The 15163-nt window shown below is 43.1% G+C and overlaps 1 protein-coding gene across 2 annotated transcripts; it reads right to left on the bottom strand.

Annotated features, from left to right (window-relative positions):
* Positions 1 to 1629: 1629 nt before the first annotated feature.
* On the bottom strand, positions 1630 to 15148 carry Nprl2 (Nitrogen permease regulator-like 2). 2 transcript variants are annotated; one of them, XM_077666159.1, is made up of 11 exons: positions 15012 to 15148; positions 14652 to 14743; positions 13944 to 14112; positions 13755 to 13863; positions 13076 to 13212; positions 10422 to 10442; positions 7376 to 7473; positions 7141 to 7271; positions 4245 to 4362; positions 2986 to 3143; positions 1630 to 1770 (listed from the first exon to the last, which is right to left on the bottom strand). In XM_077666159.1, exons 1-11 carry the CDS (start codon positions 15099 to 15101, stop codon positions 1703 to 1705), a joined length of 1191 nt encoding a protein of 396 aa, XP_077522285.1. In that variant the 5' UTR covers positions 15102 to 15148; the 3' UTR covers positions 1630 to 1702. The 2 variants fall into 2 exon arrangements, with proteins under 2 accessions (XP_077522285.1, XP_077522286.1); XM_077666160.1 differs by lacking the exon at positions 10422 to 10442.
* Positions 15149 to 15163: the final 15 nt, after the last annotated feature.

A 15163-nucleotide genomic window follows, 5' to 3' on the forward strand; every position in this document is an offset into this window, starting at 1 on the left:
TCAGCACATGTTAAAGATCCCCTGGTGGTCTAAATTAATCTGGAGCCCTCCACTATGGTGTTGCTCTTAGCAGTGTGTCGCTTCAGGACGTTAAACCCAAGTTTCTTTCACTGAATAAAAATCATTCGCATTATTTCCTGTGTTGTCTTTACTGCTTGGCAGCTTGCGTGGAAAACCCGCAATTGCTGCCTTGCCAATTTTGTGCAAGGGGACCAACACAACCATATTTTATGCTCTCAAGTCTGGGCTTGGCACATCAATTCAAAAACCATAGACGACACATACATGTAAGAGCACAAAATGCCACATAACATTGCCGCAATAAAAAAAAAAACATGTTCCGAAAGTGTTTGTGCATGACAGTTTTAAGAGCACTACATAGCTGAGAAGTGTTGCCAGAATTAGTCTTGTTCCAATCTGCGTTCTGGAGTGCATTTTCCTCTGCAAATTCAAAAGGGTGCTTCTATGCGTGCATTTAAATGCCGAGTTATTGGATGACACGAATTTTGTGCGTGCTTGTATTCAGAGCTTTACTCCACATTACCAATTGGAATGTACAAGGTACACCAGTTTCCAAACTTGCAAGGGAAATTGCAGTCCGGTTTTTAGAAAAGATTGTGGAAGAACTCTGCAGCTAGGTAAGTAATGGCTTACTGCAGGATAAGCTCGCTATTAACTTGCTAATGGAAACTGCACAGAATTGACATGGCACTGTCGACCATTACAGCAGTGCAGTGGGTCCTGCAAACATTTCTGCAATATAACTCTAGGCACTGACTGCACCTCTTCATGGGTGCATCTTGTGCACATGAAATGTGTAGACTAAAATGTGCAGATTGCAAAGAGTATTTCAAGGGTCTGCAATTTGGCTGTGAGAACCACTAGTTGAAGAAATTATGCACTGAAGGCCATTCTAGCCTCCCAGTGCAGCTGGATAAAATGTTATGTGCAGTCGTTTTTCATGGTCTGCCTTGCGCAATTGATCGAGAGGGGGTAGAGAATGGAGTTTGCGAACCCCAGTTGATATATTCTGAAGCAAGGGCATCTGCTCTAATAATGCCATAAAGACCTGCAGGTCTTAGGACCCAGGTGATGACATGATCATGTTAACGATGGCCGCCCTATATGTGGAGGCGTGTGCAGGACACTCTACTCAAGTGAAGATTACACTGTTTATCAGGTGCAGTGCTGTGAAAGGTACAGTAGTAGTACGCAAGAAAAGGGAACCATGTTACTCTGCTTGGTTTGTGGTACTGTGACCTAAAGCGCGAGACTGTGACGGCATGTCAGCGGCAGTAACTGTGCATTTAGTGGAGTTCATGATTAACGTGTCATGTGCAGGCTTATTTTTTCGCTCTCCATAAGGAGCGCACTACTATTTTTTTTTTGTCCACAAGGAACACATCACTATTTGATCATGGATGTAGACCATGCAGTTTCCTTTGAGAGCGTTGCGCCTTGTGATGTATGAAATTAGTATAGGTGTGAAAGATAAGTACTTTGTATACCAATTTATTGAAGGTATATAGAATGATAGGTGGGAAATCAAGCCAGTTACATAACCATGCTGTCACAAATGGCCAATTTTCCAGGAAAATTTCAAGTAGTGCATGTTTCAGATAACCTTGCAGAAGACAGTGTTTTGAAAAATAGCTTTAATTGTATGTACAGGATAATGGGATCATGGTAACTGCAGAAGTTTCTACTTCCAGCACACGCACACATTTGGGTCCTTGTCAAGTATGTCGTCCAGTTCTTTGTAGCTCATGCCTGCAAGAAATGGACCACATGAGTAGGATCATCATCAGCCCAACTATGCCCACTGCAGGTGTGTGTAATAAAGCAAATGTAGAGCAGCTTACAAGCAGTGTGCCACTTGTACACACTACCTCAACATGGCTGACTGGCTCCAATCAGGTGACTGTATAAAAGTGTGAATGCTCCAACAACAGTGCAGTACAGAGGAGTCTTAGCAGTAGATGGGGCCTGCTTTCAATTGCAATCCTCTTTAGAGGGAGCACTATTGTGTAGTGCATCCAGTCTACAAGCCAAATGGATAAATCTGCCTCAGAAAGGATAAGGTAAACTGCATCTTCACAGTTTGCATGCCACCTCTGCTTCTGAATCTGCAAACATATAACACATTTACTAAAGAGACAGGCTGTCACCTTTTCCACAAAGTTATGTTTTGATTGTTGTTTTGACCATTAAAATGTTTCGGAGCTGACAGGTGTGTGTGTATGTAATAAAGCGAATGTAGACTGAGAAAAACGGCAACACCAGTTAGCATTGTAGCCATAGATGCAAATCATGTGCAAGGCTTTTACTGATGCTATCAAATGGATGGTCCCAAAAATTTCAGATATGAGGGATGCCATGCCATACATGAGGCCCAAGAGATGCTCTCCACTGAACTAGTGGCCACTCTGTAGTGATGATGCTGCAGTTGAATGTACTGCAGCCTCTGTCCATGACTATCGCTGGAGGCCAGATGTACAGTCGTAGACAATTCTGCATGATGTTGACTAACATAAAAAAATTTCTCTCTGGCCTCGAAAGCCTGCTGGCTGGTATACTTCCAGGGGATGGAGCACGCACATCAGATCGTGCATCCGCTCTTTACAATGACCTCCCTTAACCTGGCTGCTGAGAAATTTATCTTTGTGAGCCCATACCCCGTAAACTTCTGTCCACGACTATACTTCCACCATCTGTGAAACTGGCTGCTAACAGTCTCGGCATGTGCAGGACATAACGCTGGGCACCCCTCCCTGCCACTATGAGCCCTGTGCACAAAATGTGAAGCTGTGAAACTAGAAATTCCTAGCAATCACTTCTAACACTATGCACTTTCAGTAACTTGCATATTTTTATTGTCTCTTGAGTAGGCTGCTCTCTACGCTAAGAGTGACATGGAACAACTTGTTTCACAGAACATGCTTTCCTACCTCGGCACAAGCCCCAAAATGGAATATGCCTGCTCACCCGTCTTTGCACAAATATCGTCATAGCTGTGGGCTCCATCGAAGTACTTTGCAACAGGTTTGCTTTTCGATGCACTGTCTCCAGACCGCTTCAGGTCTATTGGATACTTGTGAAGACGACGAAGCAGGCCCTTCATTACACCGTACTGTACAAGTTTCCTGGTCAATAAGAAAAAAATCGCTTCCTTTAGCATGCTACACTTTTAATAGGAAGCACCCAAAGTGTCACAAGTGCATGTTACTCAAGAAGAGCAATTCTAACCAGCTAGCTAGTTCACCTGTGATGTGATACGTTTCTGACTCTCTCTGGTCACTGCGACAGTTAATGCAGCTTACAGGCAGCCTAAACAGTTTCACCATGAATAGAAAACTACAGATTTGCAACAACAGTTGACCTTCTGGCCACGTGCAGAACTAGTTTCTTCTCGTTTGAGAAGCAAAATGATTGTCGGAGGCCTGGCTGTATCCTATGCTAATAAAACATAAATGCCTAGTCACCTTGCCCTTCTTGGCCCAGGAATAAAAATTAAAAAGCTGAAATTGGAGATGAATGTGTGCTAATCGAAAAAGCAAATGGCCTTAAAACGTGTCATGCTGCTTAATAGCATGTTGATGGTGCTAACCACAAAATTGAGAATGCATCAGCAGTTGGGTGACCACAGAGATATGTCAGACAGGTGTCATTTCACAGTCCAGTGATAAGGTGCATAACTCTGTAGGTCATTAACAAGGAATATATAGTACCATGGCTGGCAGAGCTGACTGCACCTGTTCTGAATAAAATATAGGGCCACATCCATGACAGAAAATTTCTTGAAACCTTGGCACTGCACAAGTTGTGGAAAACTTGCAGCACTCGATGAAAGGTGAGAAAATCTATACTAATCAAATGACAATGCAGGAAACAAAGATGAACATGGTTAATATGCTTTGCTAATCTCGACACTCAAAGCGGCTGAAGGTCTGTGCAATGAAAAAGCTTACTGCACTGTGTTGCCACTTGTATTGGCAGCGACAGAGACTGTCGAAGGCTAGGAGCAGCGCAACTGCGTAAAGGTGTGACATAAAATACCGAATAGCAAAAGCAAGAAAATACACGTTAACAAATGTGCAAGTGGCTTGTACGCAGCTAAATGATAGGCATGAAAAACTTTTTATGAACTTGCACCAAGTCCATTCCCAAAACTTCTGGCCAACCTAGATATATAAGGGTTGAATGGCAGAGAAAACTTGAGCAGAGGTCTGGTCTAGTACAGCTACCTTTCATCTATTCCAAGGCTATGAGGGTTCGTTCGGGCACAGACGTCTCGAACACTGTTGCTGTGGTGAAAACTGCAGTACATTTCAAATATCGACCTGAATGTTGGCCTTGGTCGACCTGAAACAAATGGAAAAGGATAAGCAAGCACTGCTACCACATTGCACAGTAAACTGTTTGGAAGAGTTCATTGCCATCATCATCAGTCCTTTTCATGTCTGCTGCAGGACAAAAACTCTCCCTGCCCTTAGCCAGCTGCGACCACCACCCGATCTCTGCGGACTTCTCAATTTCACCTCCCCCTCTGACTCTATGCTGTCGGCTACTACACTTTCCTCTTGCTATCCACAATCCACTTTCCTACCATAATGTACCATTAATATTCCTCTCATTTACATTTCTTCTTGATTTGAGCAAAAATGTCATTAACCTGTGTTTGCTCCCTAACCCACACCACTCTTTTCCTGTCAGCATTGCCTCCATTCTTTCCATAGCTTGCTATGCTGTCCTAAACATTATTTTAAGCCTTTACATTAGCCTTCCAAGTTCCAACCTTGCTCACTGGTTTGATTAGATGTGTTCCCCTTATGACTTCTACTTCACTACCTGTCAAACTGTTGCAATCATGCTAATGGAAGGAAGCATGCAAGAGTTCAGGAAGCGCAAATTAGAGGCTGAACATATTTAATGCTTCGGCAAAGTACCGATTCTGTATTACAAAACGTGCACCAACATTTAAATTTCCACTGACAGCATTCTTTGGTTCAATCTAGGGTGTTGTATACTGAAGGAGCATTTTTTTTAAGCACCTCTGGTTTGTAAATGATGGCTAAAATTGTGGTTCCTTCCGTGTTTTCAGATTGTATCTGTGTGTGGCCACTATGGTTGGGCAAAAAACGCACAGCTTCTGATTAAGTAGCACACGCAGCTGCTGATCCAATGCAGTGGGGAAAAGCTATAAAAAGCAGCAGGCAGCATAGGGTGTTCCATGGAAGGACTATATATCTGGCAAACCCACAGCATTCACACTACATTACAGTTGAACCTTGTAACGAATTTGAAGAGGTCCGGCAATTAGTTCATTATAGCCAGTCTTGACTGAGCTTCCAAGTGGAATTGTCATTTCTTCATTATATCCATTATTACATTATAAGCCATTTCATTGTAATGAGGTTTGACTCTACTTGGCAAAGAATGTTCATGGAATTTTAGAAAGTGTTTGCTTGAGCACAAGTCCGCCAATACTGTGGCCAGCTTAGTGACCGTGCGCCTGTGTTGGTGTGTGCCTCCACTCATCAACCCCTTAATGTGCAACTCCACAAAATCCTGGCACAACAGGATGTTCAAATTTGGATACTTGGGCGAAACTAATGCACGAGCAAAGCATGTTGTTGCAGAGCCGCTGACGTGTTCCTAGATGAACTAGCAGATTTTTCCCTGAAAACAGCCGATAAACGGCTTTTTATCTGCTTCCCATATAACCATTTGTGGCAAAACACTGGCGAAATGAAGGCAGAGGCAGCCGGTATGGCATCACAGGAAAAAAAAGTCTCGGCATTCAAACCTGCATGAGCAGCTTGGTAGCATCAAGCACTAATTAAGCAAGCACTAAAGGATGAGCAGAGAGCAGTGCCATAAAGGCCTCCCATGCTGATCTGCTATCAACCATGTCCCGAGCCAACTGCAACCGCCCTATCCTCGCAAACTTCCATATTTCAGGAACCCACGTGACTCACTCTCAACCCCTGCTTAATAGCATTAATAGGATATGCTAGTTGGCTGAGTAATAGTAAAGAAATGCCACAGCTGGATGCTAACCCTTGCTAGGTGTTCCCTTGGTTGCTGGTGCTGACTGTGCCAAAATCTATGCATTTTGCTGACTGCATTTGATTCAAATATGACGGTACTACCTGAAGTTTGGTGGTTATGGCTTTAAATAATTTGACACGTGAAGAAATTCAAACTTTGGTCGAAACCTCAGAAGAGCTTCTGCCTTCCGGCTGAAGTTCTCCTTATAGGTTCATATTTCACCATGCTCTGCAAAACGTACCTACCTTCAAATACTATAAGCAAAAAACTATGAACACACAATAAATAAACAGCAGTAACATTCTGGAAAGAAGTGCTAATGATATGGCACATAGTTTAACAGACTGCACCTCACAAAATTATAATTGTACATTTGTATCAAAATAGGGTGTAGTGTGCCATGCAGAGGTTCAAGGAAGTGCCAACGTTTTCTGCTCCACTGATTGAGCAAAGAGCATTCTAGTTAATTAAGCTATTACTGCTGCTCAGCTGCTGCTTGTGCCTGTAGCAATAGTAGTTCAACTACTGTCTCTGGTGTTGTACCTACAGCTTTCAAGTTCCTTCCTGCACCCAATGTATCACAAACGCATGTAGTAGTACTATTCATGAACCTGCAACAAAAGTTTAACATGTTTTGCAGTCATAGTACTACTCACATACGCTAAATGAGCAACCACTCTTTCAATGCAACGTTCGCACTGAAATGCCACTTTGTGGTGGGCTTCAGAATAAAGTGTATCTGGTGCAATGATCAAGTTAAGTTTAGGCAAACCATATTAACCACAACTAAACCATTGCAGGCTATCTGGGTCTGCAATTAAATATGTGGCTATGCAACAGTGATAAAAAAGCAACACTGTGAAAATGACTATGCCCGTTTTATCTACCAGCATTTCGTGTGACCACTTCGCAAGTGGATGAAGGCGAGAGTTGACAAAGCAAAAATTTGGTGCTCTGCCTGTTTAACAAACAGCTGTTTTCCATACCACAAAACTTGGCAAGAAATGTTCTTACTCTAGGGCTGCATTTAAAAAAAAAAAGGCTTCTATGCAACAAAAAAAAAAAACAAAAGCAGCGTTAGGGCATCACCTTGTCTAGCAACGTAGGAGATGCACTCCTTTTGAACAACAGAATCTGTAGCCAGTATCCTAATCTCTGGTGTTGTTGCGTAGACAGCAGAGTAGAGGAACAGGGGAATCAGTTGCACTATGCCATAGTACCTGCAATGGCGCAAAAGACAACAATAACACGACTCTCTCAACATCAATCTATATTCGACAGGACCCAAACATAATGAAGATGAAACGACAAACTAAACACTCACAGCATGTTTCTGATGCACTCTTTGACCAGGCTGACTTCAACATCAGCTTCGATTGCGATTTTCGCTACATGTCTGAAGCCATCAATGTATGGCAGTATCTGAAATAACCACAGGCATGTTCTTCTACTCTCACTGCAGTAAAGCAAAGCAGAACAAGCAAAAATATGAATATGGAGGCTATCTCTTCGTAGGTTAACAGCACAAAGCTAGAGTGGCAATGCATCTTTGAGTAATACACAAATTAAGTGGTTAAAAAACCACACAAGCAGGCAATAGTATATTGCTGGTAACCTGGCACAAAGCCAAATAACTGCCAGTACTGCTAAACTGCCTCAACATTTAGCAAAACTACAGGAAACTTCCATTCAATGACCACAGAAACATCCCATTATTAGCATAATAAAGTTGCTTCTCTCTCTCTTCCATTACTAGCAAAAACAGAAGTCTTGCAGCTCGCTCAGCGTGAGAATAAGCAGTGTAACATATTTACAGCTCTTGTTTTGTCTGCAAACTACAAAAACATTGTGATAGGTGCTTTCTAACGACGCCTCTGCAACATCTTGTGGCATATTCCAATCGGTGATCCAGAGCAGAGTCGCCTTGAATCCGTTAAGGAGCAAAAAATCTAGTAACTTGGGAAATAACAACTCAAGATTTGAATCCAAATCGCCCATTTAAGCATGCTTTTCACTTCACGGAGCAAGAAAAATGTGCTCCGGATCGTCGATAGGAATACGCCATTACAAAGGGATCGCCACAAGGACCGAAAACAAGAGCCGGACTCGGTGCTATCTACCTCAACATCACTGCAGTGCAATCACATGCCACCTGGCTCCCTTGCATCCTCTTTCCTGCCTGTACATCGTAATTGGCCCTTGCTCCTTCAGCAACCCTCGTCCAACACCTCATTCCTGACCTGATTAGTCAAATTTTTGTGATTTCTTTACATCTAGCAGTTCCATTATATACCTTAGTGTCTAAAAATTGGCTAGCACACTGCTGCAAGGGCCATGCCACAGCGTCTATCTACACGAACAGATATCAGAGAGTTAGAAAGCACTAATGTCAGACAACTTGGTACACTGCCACTGCAAAAAAAAACGCGCATCTTTGTTTCATGACGACAAACGGCCCTATTAGGCCAGCCTTCATCTGATGGTGTAGGGAACTCTTGCGCAAACAAAAAAAAGGCAAGCACTAATATGTGACATCAAACATTCCAGACAAGCTTTCCTCATGCCAGCTCTCCCCCCACCATTTTTTGTTTTGCTTTGCCGGGTTGTATTAACATAGTAGCTTACAATGCAGTACTTCAGCAATGCCAGTTCATTCCGCATCTTCCCTTTATTTGTAACAATAAGTTCCAGTTATGAATGGCGGAAAGTAAACTCGAGGGCTATGAGACATCGACGCACGAGCACAAATGATATTCACTTGCTACCTGTCGTCACTTTTTTCTGCATGTATGCACACATTTCAAACACTATCAAACTGTTATGCAGCTTTTTATGTGTTGTAATGATGATAAATTATTTTTTAAACTGACTAGCTGTACACACTTTAGGATCAAATCAAAACGTGTTCAAAAAGTAGACTCTCTACCAGGTGGTGAAAAGAACCAAACAAACACCAGGTGCCCCAGATAAATATAACAGCGTTTTTTAAATATACGGAATGTGCTAGGCAAGTGAAAGCTTAGTGCTGTTGAGAGCCCTGTGGCTTAGGCTGCATTATTTTTTTAGTTCTGTAAAGTTGGTCAATTAGTTCGGACTAACTAGAAAATTTCCGCACTGCTGGGTTTGGAAAAAAAGTGTCAATTTGAAAGTTGTAGATCAGTTTGAAAAACAACGGTCTGCAACAAGGTGCTGTTTACGCAGTTTTTCATACCGGCTCTTAAATAAAGAGCATGAAATTCAAAATCTACCACTTACAGTGCTGCATCTTGAGCACCTCAAGATGCCCTGTCAGGGGAAAAATTCTACTAATCTCCGGGACGCTGTCTACAACAGGGTGCTGTGTTTGCATTGGGCACAGGATATGAAATAAGCAGATTTTGTTCTCTCAGATCATGTCTGGGCACCCAAGTAGCATCGATTGTCAAGTGGTAGATTTTTAGTTCTGCATGCATTTTTTAGGGTTGGTAAAATAAGCCGAGTAAATGGTACCTGGTTGCAAACTTTTCTACTGGTTGTTTTTCAAGGCGATCTATAAGTCTTAAATTGACACTTTCTTTAAAAAGTTAGCTAGTTAGTCGTAACTAATTAACTAACTTCGCAGAATGAAAAAAATACCGCAGAATGGGCAACACGCCCCTCAAGAGCACAAGGTTGGTTTCACTCCCCGAGGACACTTATTTAGAAACTTGATTACATTTAGCCGGTACACCTGGCATGTGAAAATGAACTATAAAAATCTTACGGCTTCAAACTTTCATGTTGTGTTTATATCAATCAGCATTAGGTTGAGAGCGACATAAATTAAGCATTAAATGTTAGAATTAATTATAAATGTTTAATGCAACATGTACATTGTGCTACATGATGCAGCAGTCGGATACCACTCACAAAAGTGGAAGATTACATCCCATGACTATGAGGTTTTATTTATTATTTCATGTTCAGGCTATGAGCTAAGTTGGTGCTAAACCTAACATATTACGCACACAAAAATAACCTGATGGTCAGCACGTCAGGGATATGGCAAAGTCTCGGCTGCTGACTTGAACGTTACATATCTGTCATAAAGTTGCAAGAGTGCAGCTTGCTGATGAGCACAATAACAATACACAGGTGCACAGACAGCACAGCACACCTCACAGTCTTCACATTGCAGCACACAATGCAAATAAAATTCCCCAGGAGCAAGGAAGGTGTTGATTTTACAGAACACACAAAACATGACTAAGTTCTGGTCCAAGTTCAAAAAAAAAGACTTTTTATGGCAACAACAGCACAAGAAAAAGGCCAATGGCTGTTAGTGCATTGTATGGACTGTTAGAGAATGCAGTTAGAAGGGAAGCCAGATGTCACATGCAGATGTGCCTTACCTGCATTGCTGTGATATCCCACTGGTGATCCATTAAAGTCAAAAAAGAAAAGAGAAAAGAAACAGCCAGGGAGGGAAAGAGCACACAACAATTCAGCATTAATAAGCAGCCACCACGGCATACACGCCAGCATGTGTAAGAGCCGATGCTGAAAAAAAAAAACACACAAAGGCCAGACTTCACAGTAGCAGTACGCTGCACAATCACAACACACTCCATCACAGCGCCAGATGAGAAGACATTACTGGAGTCTTTTGCATTACCAGCATGAGATTGCACACTCGCCTTGCGAGAGCTTCACACAATACTCCCTCAATTCACACTGATTGTAAGGCGAAGGAATCAAAAGACAAATGAGACAATTTAGCTTGGTTGGGCCAAATGTGACACAGGTGCACTAGCACTAGCTGTTGTGCTTAGCTTAACTTGGATTTTTTAGCTAGAGAGAGGGCCTTAGCGCTAGCGCATTAAAACTGGAAGGGCACTTAAAGAGACTATGCAAAGAATTCAGAGTCGCTTGTAAATGTTTTCAATGCTTAGAAATGATGCTAATGAGCACTCACACCAAGTATAAGTGTTCAGAACTGAGCCGGCAATTTATTATAAATTTTTAAAAAATGTTTCATAAAATTCGCGGGCCGATTGGTGTGCTCGTAGTGACCGATTTTGGCACTAAAATCGTGAAAAAAAGACGTCACTGTACCCATGACGCCACCAGGCCACCACACGCTGTCATTCACTGGAGCAACGGCAGCTACGACGTTACGGGCACACTTCCGGTAGCCGTGAAAATCGTCTGCTCGTGCCGCCGCGCGCGACCCTCTCGGGCAAGCACGGGCCAGGGCATTGCCTTCGTGCATATGGTTTCAATTTTCCTCTGCCGCCTCCTTCTGTCGGGAGTTCCGGAGCCATTCGCACAGCTCTTCGTGGGCACGCATAGGGCTCGATGCCCATCGCGGCCGTAAGCACGAGCAGTCGTGCCTCGAGGTCCGGCTTTATTACTGCTAACTACAACAGATGACAAGCAAAGAAACCCGATGCGCGCCGCAATCCAGGAAGGCGAAGAGAGACCGGAGAGATACCGCCACGCCGCCAACGCTGCTGCTGGGGTGCTAGGAGCGACAACCGGAACTTGCAAAGCGAACGTCATCTGATGACGTATTCATGGGCGGGGCCCAGTCCCATAGCGGTTTTCTTTATTTTTGTCTGGTGCCCCATGTGTACGAGTTGAGGGGGGAGAGGAGGAGCGTAATTTTTAGTCGTCTTATATCTTCGTTGTTATTGATGCTAGCTTAAAAATTCTTGCGTTGGGGTGACGAGTGATGAAATGCCTATCTCTCGTCTACTTTATGTAATCTCAATTAATTTATTGCATAGTCCTTTTAAGCTCCGCCTTAAGGGTATGACAAGAAACCATGAATGCCGTTCATATATACAGAATTGGTCTTCCTCCAATTTACATTCATCGATCCGTGGGAGTCCTCATGCCACTCCTGGCACAGCGGTTAAGCTATGCGCCACTGCCCTGCAATGGCAGGTGCTGCCACCAATGGGTCTTCTGAGACCCTCGTTGCTCTTCCTGAGCAACCCCTAAAAACTGGTCATTAAATGAACTGCCATCTGCCATAGTAGGCAGTTTGCTGACAATCTGGTGGGCAGGTTGTGATGTCACAAGGTCACATGACCTAGGTGGCCCGCCTGCCACCCAGTTTTTCAAGGTCGCAGACGGATCGGACAAACATTGGCAAAACCGGTGAGTAAGGGCTGCAGTGCTAGCGCACTAAAAAAGGCTGCCCATTATCTTGAGCTTGCACTGCAGCTTGATGTTGAAGCACAAGGCAGGAAAAGGTTGACTTCGCTATTTAAATTTGAACTTCGTATATGATTTGTTGCAAAGTTTTTTCTTCACTAGCAGCTATGCGCACATCTGCCAACTTCTTGTTATTAACCACGGAACGCGATAAGCTGTGGTAGAAAAAAACCTTGAGTATGAATCATGCCATCTGGGAGTGCCTCTTTTTCTTTCCCCAGCGTTTATTTTTCGTTTATAAATAAGGACACTGCAGTGCACTGCACCACAAGAACACAACAAAATAAATCAAATGTAAAACACGGATGTCTGGTTCTAACGTGCCACACATCTGAGCCAGTGGCAAAGAAGTTTTATGATGGAACAATTCAGGCAGAAAATCTCTGCCAGTGGCTTTGAAAGGCCACAAGTGCTGCCACTTCAACACCTCGATCATCTGTGCATGCCTTTGTTCAGGTTCGGCAGATGGTGGCAGATTTTAATGTACACTGAAGAACTTCTAAAGGCTTCACTACCAACTTGTATCACGGTCTCTTTTCTCCTTCATTGTTGGCTTTGCCTCCAAAGCGGCTGCTCTAAAATATGCAGAAAGCTAAAAAAACCTGTACTGTATTGTTGCAAAAAGCATCTCTTTGAGCAGCTTGTTACCAGCTCACCCTAAATGCTTCTCACAACTCAGTAAATGACATCGGCTGGTGCCCACCAAAACAAGATGACACACATGACAGCACTTCTCGCCATACGACTTGACACAACAAGCGATAACTATCCTCCTCTACAAGCTACCATGGCTAGTAATATGCAAGACATAAGCAACAGACACAGTCAAGCAAATCTGGTTTACTTGCTGCGTGGTGAGATCCCACTGAGACGGCGTGCACGCAGGACGACTGGCCGTGAAGATTGGCACGTCATGGTCTGACACTATACGAGGCGCTTCATGCACTGTTGTCACCTTGAGGTATATTGTGGTTGACTCGTCTGAAGAACCATTCAAAACCAAACCATGTCACAAATGGGAATGTGATTCAGCAAAACTGCCCCCATGTGCAGTGCTCTAGCCTTGCTACAGAATGTGCAAAGGTAGGGTATAGGTATGAAGTCGGTTCCGGTTACTCCCGTCTAAATTGCTTTTCTGTTAAAATAATGGCTGAAGTTTACAAATACTACATGTGATGACAGCTCTGCACTGCCAACTGATGCTATTTGACTCTTTCATAGTACCATAGTTTTTGGTACAGCAATCTGGGGTAATCATTAAGAGCAGTGAGTCATTTGTCACTTCTTCACTTCAGGAAATGGTAAAGACTCTGGATTTTTTCATAATCCTTAATGCAAGTTTCACTTCAGTCACTCCTAAGAAGTGCCATGACGCTGTGCAATCTTTTTTTTTTCCTTGTTGCAACTGGGAAACACAATTGAGACTGTCCCATCTCTATCCTTGCAATCAGCTTCTGTGGTTCTGTTAAAATTTGCAAGGAAATGGCTCTTTTAGTTTAATACGTAGATGTACGAGAACATACTTATAGGAATTGAGCAATTCCTCTTGATGTTCAAGTCGTGCAGGATTTTCGACATGATCTCTGGCAAGTGGCACTTCTTGGACTCGTCACGGATGAAATTCGTCTCTTGCTAAACGGGAGCAAGCACACAGGTTCTCAGTACACAAAATGCTTGCATTATCACCTGCCAATGGCACTTACTCAACTTACCTCAAGAGTTGTGAGGTAGTTTGCCAACTTCCGTACAATGGGCTCATACTGGATGGTGCGCATTTTAGCATCGCAGACAAAACAGAGGTTGAACATCAGCCTATTTCGGTCGTATTCAGCGCTGTCGATTCCCACGGGGTAGCCAATTACTTTCATTTCACACATGTTCCTAGAATGCAAGTGGGACCAAAATTGAAAATTAGATTGCGCAGAAAAAAGCAAAATTTGGAAGGACACCCGTAATTGATTGCAATGTCCTGAAATAAAACCAACAAATTACTCTTCCTGAAGGTAAAAGAAATAGAGCAACTGCTATGCTTTGCTTCAGTATGGCGAAGCAAATGGACAAATGCATTACGTCGTGCTTAAAGTATGCCAAAATAAGAATTCTTGCACCATGTTATCAGCATGCATGAATCTCTTCACGTGTGCCCACAAATGAGCCATAAGTAAACTTTAATTTGATCGAGTCTATACTACATGCCAGAGCCGTTTATCTCGTCCGGCTATTAACGATATGCCTCCAGGTTTTTGAAAATATCAGGGCTTGTGCATACCTGATACTGGTCTGATCACTGAGCCACGACCAAAAAAAGAAAGGTAACCCAGGAGGCACGCAAGATTAAACTAATTGATTTAACGAGCTGGCACAGTCTTAAAAGCGGTAGCAACTACAAAATCGCACGACCAAGGAAAGGTTGCACTTACACAGTGATCAACTTGTGCTGAAGTTCCGGCTTCGGAATGAGGTAGACGCTGATGGCGCTGAATGTTTCTTCGCTGATGTAGTTCACAGGAACCTGCCATTAGCAGCCAGAAATGTACCGTATAGACTCGTCCCCGCCACCCCAAGAATGACGAATCCAGCATTATTTTCTGTAACTCGCAATATACACTTCAAGGGGCGTGCAATAAGTAATAAGCGACTGATTCACAACTTCAAACAGCAACGGGCAAAAGCGAAACTGCACGATACGTAATTTTGAAGACATCGTACAGTATTTTTGGCTGCCAGGGATGATTGTGCCTTCAAGTGAGCGCCGGAGTGACACAGAATTAAACACGTACCTGGTACATTATTTTTGGGCCAGCAGTTGGATGAAATTCGCAGAAAAATATGCATTTTATCAAGCTATCGCGAACCGTATTGAGAGCCATGCTTGCTTTCTTGGATTGGATTGCTTGTTTAGCTTGTTTACGGCACACTATGTTGCCAGCTG

This window comes from Amblyomma americanum, chromosome 5 (genome assembly GCF_052857255.1).
Source record: "Amblyomma americanum isolate KBUSLIRL-KWMA chromosome 5, ASM5285725v1, whole genome shotgun sequence".
NCBI lineage: Eukaryota > Metazoa > Arthropoda > Arachnida > Ixodida > Ixodidae > Amblyomma > Amblyomma americanum.